This window comes from Solea solea, chromosome 16 (genome assembly GCF_958295425.1).
Source record: "Solea solea chromosome 16, fSolSol10.1, whole genome shotgun sequence".
Lineage (NCBI taxonomy): Eukaryota > Metazoa > Chordata > Actinopteri > Pleuronectiformes > Soleidae > Solea > Solea solea.
This window is the reverse complement of record NC_081149.1, coordinates 16,148,657-16,172,301: the sequence shown is the minus strand read 5'-3', so window position 1 is coordinate 16,172,301 and position 23,645 is coordinate 16,148,657. Positions and strand designations below refer to the sequence as shown.

The window sequence follows — 23,645 nt, the reverse complement described above, 5'->3', positions numbered from 1 at the left end:
ATGCAGCAGCTGCATATCCTGTGTTCAACCTCATCATCATTATCACATATTTAAAGTGCTGAATGGGCTTTAATTTTTTGCTGATAATCAGTAAGTTTATTTCAGTAAAACTGTTCAGAAACAGCATGCACCCTGTCAGCTTAGATGAATCAAAACTCTTCTCAGGTCATTACCTCGATGAATTCTCAAAAATATGCAATCGTACAATCTCATAGCCTTAAACAAGGTCAGTGGATTAGAAAATGTGATGGATGGTGCTTCTTTCAAAAAGCAACAGTAGCCTCACACAACTCTTTGTATGGAAATCAGATCAATTTTCCTTCTGTCTTTAATCTACTGCAACATCAATGTTTAAGAAAGTTCCCTTTTCGAAATCCAGTGGAATCAGTTCCGTCTACTTCACATTAGAGGGCAGTGTAGCACCATTGTCGCAGTCCTGAGGTCAATATCACGTTGCCTCGGGAGGCACCTTCACACTAGTGACAACAAACACAACTGCACTGTGGCAATTTGTGATGGGAACACATAGCAGCCTCAAGGGTGGGGGGGTTACTCTGACATGTAGTCCTGGGACTCCATTGAGGATTGTTGGGATGTGGATTGGACTGAAGAGTGGTGGGATGCAGGTGAGCTTTCCAGGCCAGATGTCATCAGGGGCAGATAAAGATCGTCCATATTGGGCATGACAACCACTTTCTGTTGGCAGTAATTATAAGAAGTTAGGAAATTGTCCTCTAACTGTATCGTATACAATCTTTTCCACAAAGAGCATGTGAAATTAAATGTCTATGCAAATAGAGATTAACGGGTGGACTCACCTGGAACTCACACTGTAGTTTTTTCTCGATCCACTCAGTGACATGGCTGAAAGTGACCTCCCTCTCTCCGAACATGGGACGCACATGAAGGTCCAACCTAGGAGGCACCTGGAAGCTGTACCTGAGATGCAAAGAAGATTAGTGAAGAAACATGCAACAAACAAATCTAAATGCAGTTCTGTATAGAATCTGTGTATAAAATGTCAGTACCATATCCTGTCAGAAGGAGGAGGTGGGATGTTGATGGCCAGAGTACCAGAGAGCTCCATGACCTCCACGCTAAGCATCAGAGGCATGTTGGAAACCTCAGCGATCTTCTTTCTAATGTACTTGTTCTCTGTGGCCTTCTGGAAGTATTTGGACTTTGCTATCTTGTCCACAAATCTAAGGATCTTTGTACTTGTGCTACCTCCAGGGTGCCTGTGGTAACATAAGAATGACAGTAGGATATTAACCACACATGCACTCACTGGGGCCTTTATTGGGTACAGTCCTTCAACTGCTTGTTAATCTAATCAGCTAGTAACATGGCAGCAACTTAATGAATTTAGGCATTTGGACACGGAGAAGACAAACTGCTGAAGTTCAAACTGAGCATCAGGATGAGGAGGAAAGGTCATTTTTCGTGACTTTGAGCATGGCACGGTTGTTCCAAACAAGCAGTTTCAGAAATATTCAGTCCTGAGTTTACAGAATGTGGTTTGTGGTCCAAACATCCTGTAAGTGGCAGGTCTCTGGGCAAAAATGCCTTATTGATGCCAGAGGTTTGACAAGAATGAGTGGCGGTAAATGGATTATAAGCCTTTATCATTATTTTTGCTGTGAATAGTAAAAATTAACTTGAGACAGTTTTTTTTTACAAGCAGGAAAGAGTCCTCTGACAGTAATCTCAACAGTAAGAGCATGTTTATTAACATAAATCTTGCCTGAGATTTATTGCCTTGTCTACTCTCTTGCCTTGTCACAGCTGTGACCAACGACCCATGGTGTATTTGTGCAATAACACACCAATAAGTGTGATGAATTACCCATCAGCTGCCACTGCTGTGCTCTTATGTCCAACAGATCCCTGGGGTTCAAATGAGGGCACTTCCTCTTCATCTGATGATGACTCTTCATCACTATCAGCCAGTATGCACAGCCTGGGCTTCGAGCTGGGAAAACAACACGAGTGGTATTAATGGTACGATCTGCAAAGCTTACAAAATGTAAATGTCCTGAGGAATATTAAAATGAGACTGGCCTCACCCCACAGGCTGGGTGTCTGGGACGATGTGAGCCTCATCCTCTCCGTCCTTACCCAGTTTACACAGATTCATCTTAGTCTCCAGGGTCATCTGAAGGCAGCCTGTGTACGTCAACTCCATCTCCAGCCACAGGCCTTGATGAAAGAGGGAGGGAGTTAAACAAAGAGGGAGGTAGTTGGTGGTGCTTCAGTTTTCCAAAGGAGCTCAGGAAACATTAGGGCCAGCATAGTACTCTGTGAATCTGTTATTGTTGGTAGAGCTTAGTCGAGGGTAAGAGGATTACTAATTGCTTCAGTGACAGATAATAGAAAGCATTTAGGGCTGGCATGCCAAAAGGGAAATAAATAAGATCATGACCCAAAGTGACTGAAGGGGTGTTTGTGTATACCTTACATACACACACATAATGACACGCATTGTACCTCTATGGTCCAGTTTAGGTTTGGAGGTGTTAAGGACTTGAGGTAAACAGGTGCCCATGTCCAGGTCAGCCAGAGTCAGTTCATTCATGAAGTATGGCAGCTATAATGAGAGTAAACATGTCTCATTCATTTGATACATGTTGATACATGAGAACCATTAATCAAATGATAATGTGTAAAGCTGTTAGAGAAAGATACAGAGGAGGTAAATGAGTGAGGAGTAAATGTAAGGAAGGAGAGAGAGTGAGAGAGAGAGTGTAAAAAGGATGGTGAGTGTCAGAGAGAAGAGCAGGGAAAGAGTGATGGAAAGTTGTGGGGCTGTCGCTGCAGTGCATTATCAGCAGACTCACACAGACACGCATACTTGTCTTTCTTTGTGGCTTCGCTCATCGACATAACATGTTCTCTAGCTCATTACCCGACCTTCAACCATAAACCTGAAACCAAGTCTTGGCCCTCAAACAGCCACATGAAATGGTAAGACAAACTACCATCCTCATCCACCCTCACCTTAATCTTGCCAAGTTTCTTCTGGATCTTGTGCACCACCTGATCAGTCCAGTACTTTTCTCTGAGAAAGTCCCAGAAGATCCTTCCTACCAGGGCGTTCACCCACTGGTCCTCTGTAGAAAGCCCTCCTTCCCCTGATCCTGCACTGGACTCAGGTCCAGATTGACCTTCAGAGCTGTGCTCTTCACTGGGTATCTACAGGGGATCACAAATATGTAAATCAATGGGAGGAACATTTTCAGTGGGAATATTGATAAATAAGTTAGTCATTTTATTTGTTCATTCATCAAAATGTTGATGCCTTCTTCTGGATACAGTCATCTGATAATCTTCTCTTATCTCTCTTGGTAATTGATTTCTCCTCCTCATCCTCCTTCTTCTTTGTCTTATTCTTCTTTTATTATTCCCCGTCTCTCTTAATCTGGATTATTAGAGATTATATAACCTGATACACCCAAAAGTCTAGATAAAATGGTGCGCTTGTTCTGTGCCAATCTATAAATTCATTTTCTGTTATCAATCTCATTTAAAATCAAGACAGATTGTCTGGTCAGGATTAGCAGGTCAGTTGAGAATGCTGCTAAAACTCTACACTCACTAAAAAGCTGTTGAGATCCTTCCAGTCTGGCGATACCTGATATTTCACAGTGACATTTCGTCTTATCAGCGAGGATGTGTGGCTGAGGCAGCATCCTGGAAAAGGCTGAGCTGAGCAGCAGCACAGTTGCTGATATTGATCAGCTTTTTTTTTCATCAACAAGAGTTATTTTGAGAAATAAACCCCACATCCGGAGTGTAAAATGAACAGAAGGAAAATTGTGATCTACTCATAATGGATGCTGTAATCTTATCATCAGGGACGATAAACAATTAAACCTTTGCATCACTTTACAACTGCCTATGCCATGATGCTGGATCTAAAATCTGAATATCTGTGTTGTTCACTGACCTTCTTGTGGGATATGGGGCTTCCCTTGTCACTGTGGCAGGGGCTGGGGGTGGGATTGCAACTCTCTGAGCCAATCAGTTGAGTCATGTAAGTGCTGTAGTCCAATAATGTTCTTGTTTTCATTGCTCCTGGCAAATCCTGCAGCTCCTCTATATTGTCTTTGACTGCAGTGCCACCAGAGAGTGTTTCAGAGTGACCTGCAACTAAACACAGACTTTGAGTGAATGGGCTGAACCAGTTGGCAAACATAACCAAACACCATGAACCACAAAATCCTCTTACCGGTGTTCTCTTCGCCACTCACACTGCTCTTGGCTCTAGGCCTAGAGGCAGACAGGAAATGCTGGAACCACTCCTCCTTGTCTCTTCCAGAGCGACCAAACAGGTAGAGGGTGACAGGAAGCTGGTGGTCCAGTGTGACGTGTCTCTCTGCCCTTTCTTCGTCCTCTTGCCCTTCAACCAGGATCTCTTCCCCCACCTCCCCCTCAGCCAGAGTGATGCAGATGGGATACTTCTTGTTCCACACCCTCTTACAAGCCAAAGCAGGAGGCAACAAAGACACCTAGGGTAAAAATGAACAGAAATCAAATGTCAAATATCCAATTTTTTACTCTTTTCAGTAGAGATGCTGACAGGCATATATTTCCCACAATCATTAGATTGTGTGTTGTTTTTTGTTGTACTTTCCTATCCTCTACTCTATGAATTTTAAGTCATTCTTCTTCTTCTACAGGAAGCTACTGCAATCTTCCTTCCTCAATATGCAACTTTGCAAAGTGGATGGGTCGAGTTCATTCTGTGCATCATCACTTTAGTTGTAATTCTTCTGCTCTTTCACCTGCGTGTTGGATGACAAAGTGGGTGACGAGAGATGAGAGTGTGGAGTTCAGGCAAGAGGTCACCTTCTCTCTCTCTCTCTCTCTCTCTAGTTCCTTTTCTGGGAGACATGCCTGCTCTGCTGCTGGGATCAGAAGTGAGAATTTTCTTTGCAGACACACTGACCTTACTGTGTGCCAGCTGATAAGCGCGTGAACGCAAAAACAATGCCTCGCGGGGCGTCTCGTCGAACGTCGCCCACCGAGGGATGTTGGCACGTGGGTATGCCAGGCACAGCCGGCTGCCCTCCAGTGTGACATGGACTGAGTGTGTGACCGAGGGGTGGAACGTCTCAGGGTCGTAGCTGTATGTCTCATTCATCCAGCCCTGAAAAAAGAAAATGAATGAAAGCAGCCAAACAGTGAGTCACAAATCTCTTACAGTTTAACCAACCTGAACAACACTGTTAGGGCAATGTTCAAATCCACCGTAAACATACGTCGGCAGAAATAGGCATCTACTCTGGCAATTGAAATTCACAGCAAGTGGTAAAAACAGTGACAGTGCATCTTAGCAGGAGAGAAACATGAGCCATGGCAGAATACATGTGTCTCATTTAACACTATGGATGTGTCTTTGAAACAGCCTCAGCCATCTACAGCCTCACTCGTGGTAGTAACTTCTCTGTGCTCATAAAACATCAACTCATGTGGACCTACTATCCTGCTAACTCTGCATTTATTCAGGCAGACAGCATTACGCAGCAGTGCAGTCAGGATGTGCTTCATGTCAGGCAATTATCAAAATAACTCCCCTCGCCTCTTTAAAGCTGATTCTGCTGTGTCTCTGGATAGTTTTTCAAGCACAAATTACCTCAAAACAAATCCATTAGGCACCACTGAGCATCGTACTTACTCTTAAGCCATGGTTGCAGTTCGTTGTTTTGATCTCTCACCCCGTAGGAAAAATTCACTTGAGTTCATTTCCATGAAACCAAATCAGTCACATGAAAAGATCAAGTTCTTTAAACGGCTGTGAATGATTGTCTTGTCTCTTGTTTTATAAAGAGCAGGACTTCAACTGTCTGCAGCTCTCTAAAGCTCTACTGCTGTACCTGGACTAATTTGTGGTTTGAACCTCATGGTAACCTACTCATATAACAATGATAACAAGCTGTTTTCAGCAGCTGGTGTGATTCTTACAATTGTCATGTACACTGTCCTAGCATGCTAAAATGAACTTAACTAGCACTAAAGGAGCATTATTTTGCAGGTATGTGGTCATGAACTCAAATATTATTCATATCTAAATGTTGACCTGATGATGGGACTCAAACTGCAGGATGAACCTGCATCATAGTCAGCCAGTAACATTCATTGTCTATGCACCATGCATGTGCCACCTTTCAGTGCAATCCACTTTTTTCCATTGTTAAGATAATTTAGTCTAAACCAAAGTGGTGGATTGACCAACACACCATTCCTGGAGCCACTGCCATGGGCTTAAAAATCAGTGAAAGCTAATATGTTAAAGTGTAAATGTATGGATTTGCTTTTTGAAACAATCACCCTTGCGGTCCACTGGGTTTTCTAGTCTGGCCTCTTGTTCTCTGCTACTATTACTTCAGTAATACAGCACACAGACACAAGTCTCTATAAAACATTAGTATTTCTCTTAAATGTTACACACATCTTTGTTTAAACACTATATGTTATTGATTTATTACCTCTAGGATTTCTGGATGTATGATGTTCCCGTCCTGTGGATATGTGCTGGATTTGCTTTTTTTGCCTCTGGTATTTGAGTGTCGTGGGACAAACGTGAACACCAACAATAGGCCCAACATAAAGCCACATGCAACTCCGATAGACAGACCCGTCAGGTATGAAGGAAGTGGCAGCACAAAGAACCCATACACTAGAAGACCCACAGGGAGGAGCCAGTGAATAGGCAGCGATGGGCCTCCTTCTCTGCCTTGAGACTGGGTGTAAGTATTGCGACGTGTCTCTCTGGATTCATTCTGGAGTCCCACCACTTGAATTATATCTCCATAAGAGTGGATTTCAAAATGGTTGTCCCTGTTGCGGTTGCGATACGAACCCTTTTGATGTCTTAGAGGAGTGTGGTCAACATCGTTCCTCCTCTGGTACTTAAAATCTCCGTCTTCAGTGCTCCCCTCTCCTCCACAGCTTCCTTGGGAGGCTGGGGAGTCTCCAGCAACAGGGCCCCTCCCATGCTTAGGACTGCCAGAGCTTTCATCCCCCATAATCTTACTCAGCATGCTCAGTGGATCCTGCATGGCCTCGGAGAACTTCCTCCGTGTGTCCTCCAGCTCAGCAATAAGCAAACTGCCCCGGGATTCAGTGGGCGACATGCTGCCTGTGGAAAGAGGTAAGTCCCAGTTGTCATTCTCATTCAGTGTTCCTGCTTCGGGCCTCACCTCGGACATCCTGGACTGGGTAAGCTGCTTCCAGGGATGCAAATGCAGCTTGGAGTCAGACTTGGAGAGGTTGACCTCAGGCTCACCCCGACGGGAGATCTCTGTGCTCAATGACTTTACCAAGCTGAGGAGTGGTTTGCCTCTTAGCGAGCTGCTCTCCCTTGGTTCCAGCTCCGTGGAGGAGGATTTGACCAAGTTGGAGGTGACAAGCAGGCCGGCTGATGATGCCGACAGATCAGCTAAAGAGCCGGGAGAGGAGGGTGAGTGAGGCAGGAAGTGGGGATGTGACCGATGGCCTTGGCTCAAGTCCAAATCGATCCCCAGACTGAGGTCAGGTTGAGATTCTCTGGCTTGTGGTTTTTCTTTCGAGAAGGCCACGGTGGGACCCTCATCAGGGCGGTCCAGGCTGAAGATGAGCTTGCTCTCCTCCATGCTGGCTGTCAAAGATTTGATGTAACTATATTCTAGATTTGTAAGATCCTCCTTGTATGACAGATCATGTTGGATGCTGGAAAATGTGGAGAGAAACAAGAGAAATCATGAGCATATATATTTATATATATATATATAAAAGAAAATATCATAATTTCTTTTCATTTGAACAACTATGTGTGAAATTGAAAGGGGGACGTCTCATTGTTAAAAGCATAATCATGAGATGCCCCTTCAGCAATAAGGACTTTAGGAGCATATTGGTCTGTCACACATCCTTCACATGTAGTTTTATGTGTCAGTGTCTGACACACATCATGCCCAGACGTGCTGCAAAGTCCAATTCACTGAAAGTCATCCGCCACACGATCCAGACAGGGGGTCTGGACATTCTTCATGGAATGAATGCAGCAGGGCACTGTGATGAGAATGCCCGCAGAATCCAGAAGCAGGAAGCAGGACACTCATCCATTCACTCGAGTTCACTTGAGCTGAGACAGACATTAACCAGCGATTATGCTGCAGGAGAATCTCCAAAGAGACCTCTGCAGACCTTTATGTTCACTGACACACTTCCTCCAGAGAATCTCTGGGGTTTGGTGCATGTCTGAAAGCAAACACTAGGGACATGATTTAAATCTGATGAATGGAAAGTCAGTGGGTCTGTATTTTACCGGTTATATTTTTTAGATTTAGTTTACATGCATGCACACACACACACACCAATATGCAGTGTCATATGGAATTTCAAGCTGGCTGTATGCAGCACAGAGAAGTGCAGCTGTCAAAAATAAATAAATTACAACCGTAAAAAAACACCCTCAAACCTGAAATACAGTAACAATATCCAGGTTGGATTAGGAAAATTTTGGTCTATGTTTTAAAAAGGTTTTCCCATGTTTGCTTCCTTTTCTTGCTGCAGCTAGATTCCTACATATAATACAGAAGACAACAGTGTCAACAGAAACGAATATTCCTACATGTTTACATAAAAGTCGTATCACAAAAAGCAACAGCAGTAAGCGACGCACAACGACTGGCACTAGATTACCTACATCACATACGTTAATGAATTTATACTGGTTCATGCTGACAGGGAGGGGAAAATCTTTGCTGCTCAGCGAAATAGTCAGCAGAGATTTGGCAGCTTTCCCATCAGGACTGAGTGTGGATATCTGCAGAAGGGGAAGGAAACAAAAGAGGCATGCAAGGACTGACACAGGAATCAAAGAGGAAAAGTCAGGCACCTTTTACATTTTATTATACTACACAGTGCTTTATAATTCGTTCACCATTATTTCCCCACTTTCATCTACAATATACCATTGGTATTTCTCTGAATGTTTGGTTCAAATATCAACTCTTCAATCCATCACCTGTTTTTAGCTGTAAGTCGTATGGAGAAAGGTCATTCAGTATGAAGGAAAAATGTTATAATAAATAATGAATATTTGATGACAGTTTACATTACGGTGCAGTAACAACATGGTGATCATTTTGCAATAGTGTGCACATGAGACAATATTACAGTAATACCATGTAAACATGTAAAATAGCCTTGTAGCCGGGTAATAACTTGGTAAGGAGAGTAACTCAAGGGTTTCCCATCAGTGTAACACCTTCACATAAAATTGAACGTGAATTAAAATGGATAATAACCATGTTGTAAAGTTTAAATTCATCCACTCTCTCACTGTTACTATCAAGCTATTACTCTGTTATTACCGTAGAATATAGATGGTATTATCTTATTACCTGGCTATTTGAGGCTAAAAATAAGTGAGTGAGTGTCCTTTCTCTTTTGGGGTTATCAATATGGTAGATTCTTAGTTATTCAATTGTCTGATGTTTTTCATCTGGTCCTCACATTGTGCCATTTGACCCAGTCTGACACATTTGGCCCGGGTCCCTGGGTCTGTCTGGGTATCATATGGTCAGCTGTTCTTCATCTCATTAGGCAAATCATTAAGACAATCTCTTCTGCTGACAAGACAAAAAAGGTTAATTCAAGTTCTATCTATATTCGTCTCACCTGATTTCACCTGTGCAAAACTACAAGCCAGTCTTGTGTATCGTGTGTAATATTCATCATATGTTGAAGCGCTAATGTAATGTAATGACAAAGCAGTCTAAACAAAAGCACTCACGTGGATCTGTTTGAGCAGCTGCTCCTGCTGGATCACAGGCTGAGGTTGGGAGAGGTCCATAGTCCATAAGGCATCGCTTTGTGCATGCAGAGCGGGGCTGCAGTCATCAGCCCTGGATGCTGCAGAGAGCAGAGTGCCGCACACGGAGGTGCTCACCGTGCAACAACAACAAAATATTCAGTCAACTTCACACTGACTGCAGCCGCTGTCTCTCTAACGCCTCACTCACTCACTCACTCCAACACTTTTATCTCGGAGGTGAACGCGTCACAAATGTTGGCTCCGTTTACACGTCGCTCCTCCTTCCTTTCGGCTTCGGGAAGCGTCAATCAACCGACGCAGAATAATGGGATTGCTGGAACACAGGCTGCAGACTGGACCGACTGTAATCCAGATTAGTGCTGAGGGGCCAACAGTTTACAGAGCGATGACTTCTCTCGGCTGTTCTGTCCTCAGAGTCAAAACCCTCTTAAACCGCAGTCCTGTGCACGCTCTTATGTCATTACCTGACAGGAGACGAATTACTACTCAAAAAAATCGTTTATTATTATCAATGTTATCATTATTATTATTATTATTATTTCTTCTACTACTACTGTAAGTGGTGCCCCTCTAATAAAATTTTATATGATTTTATTTGTTATTTGAAAATGTATTAAATATAAACAACACACAACTCAAAACAATTCTAACTGCAATTAACTAAAAATAATACAACATACAGTATATAAAACAAGTTCCACTCCCCTAAGACAAATAGGGTTAAAGCTAAATAAACATAAACATTTTTTCAAATTCAAATTTAGGACCTTCCCAATCATCTACATTTAGACAAACAAGGACGCCAGATTAAGGAAAATCAAATAAACAGACAAAACAGAAATAAGCACATAACCAGGTTTAAATTTTGAATTTATACTGTCATGGCTTGTCAAATCCTTGTCCTTGTGCAACAATATAGGATAGGACATCAACGTCCAGTTTTAAAGTATTAACTTCTTGAGTACAAGTAATAAAAAAAAAAGTCCTTGGCTACTTCACTATATGCAAACATTTGGAAAATTTCCATTTAATGGTTAAATATATATATATTTTTCATGTTAACCAGTGTTCTACCTTTACTGAACACTTAGGAGTGTTTATTGTCATAAAATACTAAAAAAGGTTGTTTGTATTACTGTATATTCACTTTAACAATGCAAATCAAGTAATTGGGACCGAACGACACTTGTGCACCTCCTCTGTGCTTCATTAACAGCCTCATGACTGTGACATGACAGGAGACTTTGAACCAATCATAGACTGTTTATAGAGAGAGCAGGTGCTCTTATTGGCTGCTCCACTAGTCTGCATGCAAGTTATTTCTGGTGCTGCTGCACTGACATACATGTTCCACACTGCAAAGAAACCTATAAGTGAAACAGTGTAAAAGAGAGTTGGTCATTTGCCTCCATATCACTGCTCTCACTGTGAGCTTGTAATAGAAAATTGATCATGAGAGTGTCTCCACATCACCTTGCAAATATGTGCCATAGCTTCTCATACTCATATCTGCTCTGTGTCTGGTACAATCAGATACTCACACACTGTCTAACTATTTGCACTTCATGATGTTGCTGGGCAGAAACAGGGCTGTTCCAGCCAATATAAGCCCCACTGTGACTCACCTTTTATGCTTGCTTTAATACTCTGTGTTACTTGTTCCTTCTTGCAAGAATAAAACACACAAAGACAACCTTTTTCCACAAGTCTGCAGAGGTGGCTGAAGATAGTGGCTGTGAATAGCCTTAGAATAAGCAGTTCTTTTTTTTATCACATCTCAGGCTGATCTTGTTCAAGTTTCACAACTTCAGGATGTATGACTGTAATACCCAAGTTCCTCTTGCTCCTTTTTTAAAATTATTTTATTCTTTCTGAAATAAGCAATAGTTCCCACCACTGGTTTCTGTATCTGCACTAGATTTACAGGAGCCTGGGACCTCTGCTGTTCCCCAGTCATCCTTCTCTGGTGTTGAAGTCTCTTGCAGCACCTTTTCTCCACTCACACCACTGTTGGTTAATGAAGATGCAGTAACTGCAAATGAGATGGAAGCAAGTTACACATTAGCAGTTTGAACGGACAATGGAAATTCATTCAATTCATCTTCACTTCACACTTTTAACCATTAATAATCATCTTCAGGGTAAGATATATTCTAGATTTATTTTTCAAGCTTGAGGAATAAACATCTAGTATAGGGAACTGGGACTTTGTTTATTCTTTAAAGACCACCTGTCAGATCAGCTTTGACCCATGCAGCCCTTTCTTCTACTTTTGTTAGACTGACCATTCAACTGCTGGATGATACAGCTATAAATGATTGAACACATGGTCTATTCCCAAACATTTTGTGAATAATCATTTGTGGACAATCACATAAACAAAATTTGAATTGCAGGTGCCCTTTCTTTTCTCACAATAAATTGATAATTTAGTGGGACCGAGTTGTTTTGACTTACATACTTAAATTAGTCACTGTCAGAAATCATAGAGGATTGTTTTTACAGTAACTAGAGTTTTATAAATTCAGTCATATCAATATACATATCTAAGTCTTTAAATGTGTTGTTGCTGTTTTTTAACTGACAAAATGGCTTCAGTGCAAGAGACACACAGCGAATTGTGTTTGATGAACGCAAACTGCAAATAGGGATTTTATTTTGAAAAGCAGGCTAAACCGGAAGTGTAATTATTGTTTTCCTTCCCAGCTGTAAAGCACACGCTAGTCGTAGCCGGAGTTGAAAGTGAAGAAATGTCGTTTTGTTCATTTTCCCGTGGAGAAGTTTTTAAAAACCACTTTAAACCAGGTAACTTCACAACTTTATTCCTCGTACTTTGTTACATAATTCGGCACATGCGTGTCTTTTAATACAGAAGAGATAACGATAACTAGCGAACTGTGGCGAACAATAACATTATAGTCATCGTTGATAGTAGGACTACTCTGTTGTTGTTGCTATTGTTGTTGAGTGTTAACCAAACGTTTAAGAAAAGTTTTGTCGTAGGTTTAGAAAAATGAACTGCGCGTGAAATTCAGTTTGTTTTAGTTTGTAACCATGTTTCTGTTGCATAACTGTTACCAAACAGCTTGTGTAATTTGTAAAGCAACCGCGGCAGATAAACTACTGTAGGACGTAACCTTGGACTGTACCAAACGTGTATCCAGGGACAAAATCAGACAAAAATCCCTTCATGTTTTGTATCAAAACACTTCAATGTCATGTATTTATAAAAGACTGTGAAATACATAAAATTAAAACTTTTTTTTTAAAAAAACATGATGACACCATAAGAATACATACGTGAGGTGCTGCAGCAGATTCAGACGTCATGGTGTTTGGTGCCTACTTAAATTTGCCTGCACTTTGTAAAGTCAAACATAGCAACACAGTGACCACACTTGAGTTACCCTTTTTTAAATGTATTCATTTATTTGTTCTCCATTTAGTGATTAGAGTTATAATACTTTTTTTTCTTCGAGACAGCTATGGTGTGTACAACACTTCCTCATGTCATTCTAACTAATTATTGTACTGGATGATAATAGGATGTTACTTTTAAATATGATTACCTGTTTTTTGTTTTTAATATAGGTTGTACACACACACCAATGACTGTTTCAGCTGTAGAATAAATTATGCAACTGTACTGTGATGAAACACACCATTAGTGTAGTCCGATCATCCATTTGGTATGTTTGCTGTGTCACTGTGGGCTTCATCTGTTACTGAACACCAAGAAAGTAAATAAATACTTAAGGAAGAGTTCCTTGAATCTGAGTATTTTTGGTATTTTGAAAATACAAAAATACAGTAGTGTATTTTGATACAGGGTGTGACTGCTGTATTTGGTATTTTATTTTAAAATACATCTAAATGTTTGCATATATAGTTGCTTTTATATTGCGTGATAATTAACAATAAATAATTCTTTCATTTCGATGCTGTTTCACAGCAGTGTTTCTTACAGTTATTCAGATTTGGTCTTGACCAAATCAAATGTGTCCGAGATCACAGGTCTCAAGCACTACCACAGCAGTCTATAATAAATAAATGCCAACACAACATAAAGTTGTTGCTTTGAACAATTTATTATAAGGTCTGTATTTAAATTGTTCTCCCACACTTGACTCCTCAGGAATTTACGTTTGCGCCAAGTGTGAAAACCAGCTTTTCTCGAGCCACTCAAAGTATGAGCACTCCTCTCCCTGGCCGGCCTTCACTGAGACTGTACATGAGGACAGTGTGTCCAAACATAAGGAGAGACCAAACGCTTACAAGGTACCACCACTCACCTTCAATCTGTCAGAGAACATTGTAGACAGAGTTGTATTCAGTTCAATTGTAGAGAAAAAACTTGTGGGGCAGTCATAGTTAAAAGCTTAAAACTAGCACATAATGTGTAAATAAAGGAGCACCAGTGCAAATTGCATTAAGAAAAATTATGATTTTAAGTAAACGGATAGACACCAGTCATAATGACAGTGAGAAAAAGGTTGGTAAATATGAATTTGACGTGTGGAGATACCCAAAGTTCTCATTCATATTTGTGATATGGTGCTCCAGGTGCGGTGTGGGAAGTGTGAAAATGGACTGGGCCACGAGTTCGTGAATGACGGGCCAGGCAAAGGGTTGTCCCGCTTCTGAATATTCAGCAGCTCACTGAAGTTCGTCCCTAAAGGTAAAATCCAACGTAGATTTGTGCAGCCACAATTTTCATTGCAGATTATATCCTTATGGAGCAAACAGAATGTCAATGTAGCAGTGAAGCCTCCAGCACTAGTTATTTTCCCTCTTTTGTGTAATTAAACACAGGTTTTATTTAAGTTAACATTTTTTTGTATTGTTTGAAGATTATGTTAAGCTTTTGTATGTGCCCCAAACGATGTAAAGCACCAGCAGATGTAGATGCGTTTTGTTTGCTATTGCATTCTACCCACATTCTTTCATCAACAAACTGTTCCCATCTAAATGTGTGTCTCTTTGCTCTCCCCAGATAAGGTTGATGGACAGTAGAGTGAGCTGGAAGGAGGACGTGTTGTTGGACCTGTAGACGTTTCTTAGTGCTGCTCTCAGTGCGGTCAGTGTATGAGGAGTTCTGGGACAAAGCCCAGTCTGGGAGCACCAGACCTCTGATGGATGGTGGCTTCACTGGACAGTCAAAATAGACTGGTCTTGGCATCAACTATTTATGCAATCAATACCTACTTATTGAACAGCTAAGTGCAGGAAAAAAAAAATACAAATAAATTGTATTTTCATTAAATATACTATTTTTAATAGCAATAATATCACAGTTGGCTGCCACTTTTTGCAGTACACCTGATGAGCTTTATGTAAATGGTACACAATAATAATAATAATAACTTTGATTTATAAAGTGCCTTTCATGAAACCCAAGGTCGCTGTACAAGTAGAAACAAATCCACATGACTGAAATGCAAAGAACTGCAATGAATATAAAATAAAAACTTTTTTCTCTTTATATTCAGTTTGGTATCTTTTTGTCAAAGAATAAACATCAAGATGTTAATATAACTGTTTTTCTGATGTTGAAAATCCAGTCACCTTTTTCTCTTTTTGACTCTATATAATGACATTTTTGCAGGGATATAGCACCTGTCATCAATCTTCATTTTAAATATGACATGATAAATAAATAAAATAATAATAATACCCTAAATTTAGATGAATGTAGACAAGAGAATTCAATTTGTTCTTCAAAAGTGCAGTTCCATGTTTCCATCAGTTGAGGGTGCTATCTGCACTAAAAACATCCATGGGCTCATGTTAACAACTTTGCAATTACAGCATCGTGAACACAAATAATAAATATGTACAGTCCAAAAGATCTAGGTGCAAAATGACTAATTAAGATGCTTTCACAAATAATGCAATGGATATTTATCAGTAACACAAAATGCTTTGAATGGGTTTTTTTCTGTGTGGTCACAGAAACGGATCCCTTTGTTCTTGTAGCCACATTTGTTTCTAGAAGATCTTGGATGTATTACTGTGATCCATGTTTCCTCTTGTGATCCCAGACAGACTCGTGCTGCAGGACCAGTTATTTTACTCACTTTATGTTGTTAACTGTAAATTCACCTTCCACTTTTAATCAATGTATTGATTTTTGCAAAGAATTCCTCAGAGCTGCCATCAGTGTTTCAGAGGTAAAGGTTACCAGAGTGACTGTAAGTTATAGTTAAACCTACCTGAGGTTTTCTTGTAAATTTGACAAGCCATGTCGTTGCCCATGGAGTGGTGGAATTCTAAACAAAGAGATGATGCAGGGGGAGTGGAGAATGTTTAACAGCTCCAGTGACGGCGATGAGCAGGTGTGGAGATGCTTGTTTCAAAGCCTGAAAGATCAGAGCTGAAGATGAAACGCTTCAATGTGAGGCAGTGGATTAAGACAGGAAGTACAGACATCCATAGATTGTAATGCTCACAGCACATAGTTTTATTCATTTGATGGGATAGTGATTATGACTTCAAAGGCTCACTTCAGTCGGAGTACCTGTCGTATAAGTGTGAGCACAATGTGCATTTGTGTCATGTATTTAAAGGTCCAGTGTGGAGGAATTAGTGACATCTAATGGTGAGAATGCAGATTGTAAACAAAAATGGAGCACTCCTTGTGTGAAATGCACATATCAACAGTTTTGTCCATTGCGTTGCTGTAGAAACATAGTGGCATAGTAAGATGGCTACCTCTGTAGGGAAAAGATTGTAAGGCTACGCACACTAAACACATTTTATTTTAAAGGGATTGTACACTTCTATGACCTGATGATGGATGGATGGATTGTACACCTTTTACAAACACACTCAGTATGTTCAATTTCTGCCAATAACTCCTCCTAAATGATTCACAGTAGACCGTAATTTAAAAAAAAAAAATTTTAACAGTAATTTTATCTTTGCTCCAATGCTGTCTCACCTCAAGCTCTTCATTAATTGAGTAAAAGTTTCCATGTGACCCATTAGACATTGTTGTGTTGTTGTGCATTCTGTGTTTTACCATCACGCAGCTGGCACACAGACTAAACTTTCCTCGGGGGGGTCAAAATCTGGAAGAGGAAACGGGGAGAGTTTGAGAAGCGATGATGAGCAACAAACCCACAAACAGACACAGAGAGAGAGAGATAGAAATACGCAGATAAACTAAATGTGAGAATGAGAGATGAAGACAAAGAGGAAATGGCTCAGAGCACAGGGCTAATTAACATTTGCTATCTGCAGGAACACTCTTTTTTGTTGTTGGTTTCCGAGCACAGCTGTATGGCCAAGAGGAAGTAAACAGGAAGAAGGAAGTGGTAATCCTTTGATGGAATCAGAAGACAGACCCCACTTTTCTTCTACTGACCTCTGGGGCTCATCCTACAAACATCATCCTTAATTACATTAAACCACTACAAATCCAAAGCCTTCAGCAGCCCCAAAGGCCAAGCCTTGAGATCCGACCAAACACATGTGTCCCACCAACTCATTCCCGGGACATCTTGTTTTAATTTGAAATGATGTGAGCCTGCTGCTTAAATGTGGATGTTTACGGGCACTGCACCTGCTTCTGTTTTGAGGCAGTGTCTCATTCTGTGTCCATGTGTCATGATATCCAACATCACTGAGGTAGTCTTTCCCCTAAAAAAACATCTGTCATCTAGTCGCTCCGCTTCCCACCCACCACAGAAGCTGCAATCGCTTTGTGAGAGCAGTGAAGCTCCTGGACGTGCGACTGTAACTGAAAGAGCGAGAGCTCCTTTCATCAAGGAGTAAAATCTGAAGCCTGTATATGATGTCTCTATCTGCTGCGGCTGCCCTCCACATGTTTCAGACATACGTATGCTGGCCAAACATCTGTCTCCGTCTGAGAAACGAGAGAAAGGATAAACAAACCTTTTATACATGACACTGGAATGTGATTTCCACTCTAAATCAAATGGAAAGTTTTTGGAAACTGCAGGTTGGGCATTGTTGTAATCCTGGGTTTGAAGGAGATGGAGCCTATGAAAACCAGACCGAGAACATTGTTGCCCATCCTCTCTCGCAGACCCGGCCCTGAACCACAATGTGTGTAGTTTCCTGAACATATAAACAGATTTTATGTGGTGCGGGTATGTGAAATGCAAATCTTTACAGGCCCTTATGGTTATAAAATCCGTAAATGTGGAATGCCGAGCAATAAAAATACAATCATATTAAGGGGGAAACAAAAGGGGAAACCTCAAATTTCTGCCCATTCCAACAAAATGTCAACAGTTTAATTAAGTGAGAGATTGCTTTGCTGAATTCAAACGTACACAGCAAAACCAAAAAGTGCCCTGTAAAATCCCAAGTATGAGGGCTGCCGTGTGGGAAAATAAACAATATGGGAAATTTCAATGGCTTCTGCTGCTTTATTGTCATCTTTATCACATGATCACATTCCTGCTTTTGAGCCTCGCCAGCTTCAATAACACTGAGGGGTTTGAACATATATGTGTTTTTTTAAAACATCACTCGCTATCTGCTCTCTGATCTGTTTCAGGGAGACGGGCCGTCAAGGCAGCAGCACAGGTTAGTCTGAAAGCTTCAAAGGAATGCGTCAGGTGTGTGGCACTGGTATTGTTTGCAGAGATCAGGGAGAGGGTTTCTTAGTTTTGGGGATGTTGCACTGACTGAGGGATAAGAGAGGAGAGAATAAGACTGATGCTGTGCCCACATGTAAACTTTTTTTATCAGTCAGACACTACAGGGGGTTTGAAACTCATCAAAGTCATCCAGAAAGAAAGTGTAGACAACTATTCTTTCCTTAGATTGTGTTTGCTCTGTGAGTTTCACAACAGTAGGGTGCTGTTATTAAATGGATCCTCAGACAAATGTGTGCCGGAGGACAGGAAACATTTATCAAACACACCGTTCTCGGAGTGTGGAAATATCAGGATGGTAGTCTCTGACATCTGGAGAGGTTTATGGCACGCTATGATGGAGACACGCTAATGCAGATAGATTCACAACAGTGAAGAAGAAAGTAGTTACCTCAACATTTCCCTGGTAATGATGCCACAGACTGTCTCCCTTCTTGTTCTCCTCCTCCCTTCATCCCTTCCCCCACACTCGCCAAAACTACACCCACCTAATCTCAGCAGCTCCCTGCAATTTTTGGCTGCTCATCTACTATCATCTTGGTCAGTAATCCCAGTATGCCTCCTAAGAAATCCAGATCTTCTCTGTGTTTTTGAGAGAAAAAGACAGACAGTAGCATCTCTGTATGTGTGTTTACTAACCTCTGCACAGGAAATGTTCAGGGATGCCCTACCTCTTTTCCCTTCTTCTCAGTGGTAATATCCCAATTCGGGAGCCTATAATCTACATCCCACCCAGGATTATGAGTGAGTTATGGAGGTGTTTTGACGTTTTTGTGCCTTTTGTTTTGTAGTTGGTAAAACCACTTCCTAAACAACAGATTGCTAGTTTGACAATTCTTAGTTTATTAGCTTAACTCATTAGAATCTAGGGATTATAATGTAAGAAAGTACAAATACTTTGTTACTGTACTTAAGTACAAAATTCACATATCTGTACTTTACTTTACTATCATTTACATTTCTAGCAACATTTACTTTTACTCCTCTACATTTCCTCTAACTATCTTTGTTACTTGTTGCTACCAAATAAAATCAGAAGAGTTGGTAATGGTCTGTATTTACATAAAGCTTTTTTAGTCTTCATGAGCTGCTTTACACTACAGTTTTGCCATTCACATGCTTCAACATGGTGTTAAGTGTCTTTCTTAAGGACACATATAGACTTGCAGAGCCAGGAATTAAACTCACAACCTTACAGTTGAAAGACAACGCGTCCGACCACTGATCTACCATGTGTCAATCCTAACTCCTCACTTTTTTCAATACTTTTGCTTCTAAAAGTACATTTTACATTAACCCTAACCCATATATGCTTTTGATACTTAAGTACAGTAAATGTCATATACTTTAAGACTTTATTTTAAGTAATATTATAAAAAAGTGACTTCAACTTCTACCATTTTCGGTGGAGCTACTTGTACTTTACTCAAGTATCGCTTTAAGGTACTTGATTATGTTACCTATCAATTTCTATGCCATTTTTTCCCAGTTGGTCTGGCCAAGAATATTAAACTCCAGCCAGCAGTTATTTTAGCTTGGTATAGAAACTGGAAACAGGGGGAATATCTGTCTACGGTCCTCCACATCTGTGTGTTTAATCTGTAAAAAAAAAGAGAGGAAGAGAGAGAAACAAACAAAAGAAAGGGGTTTTCAAACAAATATAGGAGTCAGTGGCTGTGCATCAGGATCTGCTGATTGGTTAAGAGAATGTGCCCCTACTTTTTTTCAACATATTGAATACAGACCCCCCCAGCTACCTCCCCGAATCTATACAGCATATTTTAAAGCTGACAACACATTTACACTGTGGTTTTTGTACAGTTTAAATGAACTATAACTTCAAACCTTAATAAATGAGTTGTACATGTGCTGGTTGGTGCATTTTGTTGCCTTTGGACGGAGGGAAGTTGGCTGTTCCCGCTGATTTATGCTACATTAAGTGAATGCTGATGATAAAAAAGGACCAACCATTACTTTATTGCACATCCAACATCTGTAATAGATAAAAAAAAAAGAGTCCATATTTTTCAGTTTAACAGTGTTTAGATTGACACAGGAAGTGATTTTATGTTATGGCAGATGGAGACAATAGCATGATTGTGCTAGAAAAGTATGGCTGCAAATGGGTTGCAGTATGACTCAAAACACAAAAAGTGCCCATGAAAAGGGAATTCTGCTGCTCAAAAAAACCTAGTTCAGCAGTTTGATTGGATAAATGCTTCTTGTCCCCCGTCCACTCCCTCAGTAAGACTCAGGTCTGATAGTTTTGCGTGACTGGGCCTGTTTTCAGATGATTGATGCAGCATACACATAATATTCCACAGTTTCTGTCCATGAAGGCCAAACAGAGGCACAAAGTTATGCACTGCAGATTAAAATAAAGCATGTCACGTGTGTGTTTTTGTTTGTGCAAACACATCTGGATCCCTCTTAATGTGGGAAATTCCGTGCATTTACTGCTCAATGCCCCTCAGCACCTATTGTGCAACACACACACACAGTTGTGTATGTGTGTTAAAGCCAACAATCTGTCCGTGGACCTCATTAATCAGAGATTTTTACATTTCAAAAAGTAATCCTTCAAAAACATGATGAATATTTCTAAAGCATTAACATGTAGCCCACACAAACTGTACTCTCGACATGCAGGTGGTTAGAATACCTTTGTGCCAGAAAAGCAAATATGCTCAGATCTCAGCTGTCAGTCACTCGACAGCGATTGTTTCTTTTGATCCCTCAGCCTCACCCTGTTGGCTCGTCTCTATCCCAGATTTGTATGGACAGCACAGTGTAACTGAGCGTGTGTAGTCTTCCCCTCACTATGTAGTCTATATGTATCAGTCCCTACGCGGAGTGAAATCCATTTTACATGTATTTGGGCAAAGTCAAAGAAAAGCCCTCCCGTTGTTGACCAGCTGCTACGTTATGTCCCCCCAAAACATAGACCTCAAAACCTAAAGTGAGAGCAGATGGGAGACACAGGAAGGAGAGGAAGTTATGTGTGCGTGCGTGTTTGTGTGTGTTGGTGAGATTTTTTTTTTCTGTAAGACAAAACACATTCGTAGAAGAATGAAGAGAGAGGGTGGTGTTATTTAGAAGTAAATATTTTTCTGTGAATAGAATAGTCAGTGAGAGACAGGAAACATTTCTGTAGAAGTCTGGCATCGAACCACAGACCCGCGTGGTATGACCTGGCTACCAAGTCTCCAACATGTGGTGGTGTTTTTAAAAAAAATGTCTGTTATATATATATATATATATATATATATATATATATATATATATATATATATATGTATATAAAAAAGTCTTAATCACTGTAAACGTGTTTCCTATCCAATTGTTTTTACCTTGTGAGTTTGAAAGTGTCTTGAGAGTGTTGGATGTGTTGTATTTTATTGTTGCAGTTCCAGTTGCTTCAAAGCTTATTAATTATATATCTTTTTATAATCTGGACAAAAGCACACTAATGTAAACACACGACTCCGCAAAATAACATTAATCAAGCTGTTTTTAGATATTGTAACGCCGAATTGTAACATATATCTTTTATTTTCTTAGCTGTAGGCAACTTGACTTGAGTTTGAGAAAGTTTCACCCATCACTCAAGAGGCTTCTTAAGTTCTTTAATTTTAGATACATAAAACAGTGCATGTTACACTTTAAGAAGCCTCACATCATATCCTCATGTCCCAAAGGTTTTCATTTAAAACCTTCGCTATCCCAGCCAATTAGTTTTTGAATGCTGCTGTATGTGTCCAGTTAATTTAAACACTTTACAGCGAGTGACTCAAACTAAACAACACGTCAACCTCTTAAGAGGAATGTCCCATTTTTACTCCTCATTTATCTCTTCACAGGCCTGCTCTATTCCCAATATAGGTCACATATTTGGTACACTCCTGTCCCCTTTGGCCAAAACAACCATCCGCGTCCTAGCTGATGGTTTGCCGATGTGAGTTGCACACAATTTCACATTCCTGTGAAATGCAGACTGCCCCTACAGGGTAGAAGTCCATCTCCTGTTTCTACACACAGGACAGGTGATACTACTTTAGCAGACCTGACTCAACACTGAGGCAATGAACAGTTTTTTTTGTAGTGTTTTTTTCTCGAGGATGACAGCTCTCTTTTCTCACAGTCAATGTGAAGCGTTGGAATTTGAAAAACATGGGAAACTCCAGTGAGCGGGGAGACAAACTGCTGTGGTTTACACCAGTAATTACAGTCTGTTAACACCCATCTGACGACTTTTTTTTGTATTTTTATTTACACAAAGCTGTCCAGGTTCGAGTCGTTTACAGAAAAAAAAAAACCCCCACATTATCCAGCAGTTAAATGGTGAGACGTTCACCCAGGCGCTCACTCGCTCACATCCATCTTCCGTTACTCCAGTTGCTTCAGATTTTGATAAAAGAGAGCAAAAATTAACGCGCACATCCGTTTGGATGGCGGTTCTGGCCCGCTAACAGTAGCACAGTGTTCGATCCAGCTGTCAGTGTCAGGGAATCTCAAAGATGGAAAGAAAGTTGTTTTTCACACACTGGGCGGAAATAAATGGTGACAGTGACACATAAAAGGGCAAGGCTGCGGTTTGTAGCTGACGTCATGGCAATCAACATTTAAAAATGACGACGGGGCCTTTCAATGGAAGAAAGCCACACAGAGCATGCAGCCCACAAACATTTCAGTAAGTAACAGTTTGGGCACGGGTACCGCAAGCGGTACATGTGCGCACAGAGTGGAACGGTAGGATTCCACGGGCACATGCGTGCATGTGCACACTTCACATGTGCAGTCGGACACATGCTGCAGTGGAGAAAATGCTCCACTTCGGCAGCACTGTCAGATTTACAGCCACATGTCTTAAATGGGTCCTGCAAAAGTGAGCTGGAGGGCATGAAACTGTATACTGAGCTAATCACAGTTGTCTCATTTTTAACCTCTCTCACGGCATATCTCTCTCTCTCTCTCTTACACTCCACATCTCAGAACTGCTTCCCCCCCGCGCCTCCACACTTTCCAGCGCGCCGACCGCCACTGATCCCACTTTTCACTGCACGGCTCGGGATTGAAGAGAAAGCATTTCCCAGAGGGCCTGCGGTTTGTATGATGACATGATTGTCATTCTGTTACTTCCCCTCTGTAGTCTTTTGATTCCTACTCATCTGATTCTAGTGCTACAATAAAGCTCC

General features: G+C 40.8%; 2 protein-coding genes across 2 annotated transcripts; one reads left to right on the top strand and one right to left on the bottom strand.

Moving 5' to 3' along the window:
* Position 1: 1 nt before the first annotated feature.
* Positions 2-10,283, bottom strand: LOC131476177 (testis-expressed protein 2-like). The gene is made up of 12 exons (XM_058654712.1): positions 9,782-10,283; positions 6,489-7,710; positions 4,949-5,149; positions 4,229-4,508; positions 3,947-4,149; positions 2,998-3,192; positions 2,488-2,587; positions 2,067-2,199; positions 1,847-1,972; positions 1,029-1,238; positions 819-939; positions 2-696 (listed from the first exon to the last, which is right to left on the bottom strand). Exons 2-12 carry the CDS (start codon positions 7,632-7,634, stop codon positions 550-552), a joined length of 2,862 nt encoding a protein of 953 aa, XP_058510695.1. The 5' UTR covers positions 7,635-7,710; positions 9,782-10,283; the 3' UTR covers positions 2-549.
* Positions 10,284-12,519: 2,236 nt separating this feature from the next.
* On the top strand, positions 12,520-15,305 carry LOC131475585 (methionine-R-sulfoxide reductase B1-A-like). The gene is made up of 4 exons (XM_058653809.1): positions 12,520-12,628; positions 13,959-14,101; positions 14,387-14,501; positions 14,817-15,305. The coding sequence occupies exons 1-4, from the start codon at positions 12,574-12,576 to the stop codon at positions 14,834-14,836; spliced, it is 333 nt and encodes a 110-aa protein (XP_058509792.1). The 5' UTR covers positions 12,520-12,573; the 3' UTR covers positions 14,837-15,305.
* The last annotated feature ends 8,340 nt before the right edge of the window (positions 15,306-23,645 follow it).

Excerpts from the sequence above, each read along its gene's own strand:
- LOC131476177 (XM_058654712.1), bottom strand. The coding sequence starts at position 7,634 with ATGGAGGAGAGCAAGCTCATCTTCAGCCTGGACCGCCCTGATGAGGGT. Across the intron at positions 4,509-4,948 it reads ATCAGCTGGCACACAGTAAG|GTGTCTTTGTTGCCTCCTGC; the intron begins GTCAGTGTGTCT and ends TTTTTACCCTAG. Across the intron at positions 2,588-2,997 it reads AGAAACTTGGCAAGATTAAG|CTGCCATACTTCATGAATGA; the intron begins GTGAGGGTGGAT and ends CTCTCATTATAG.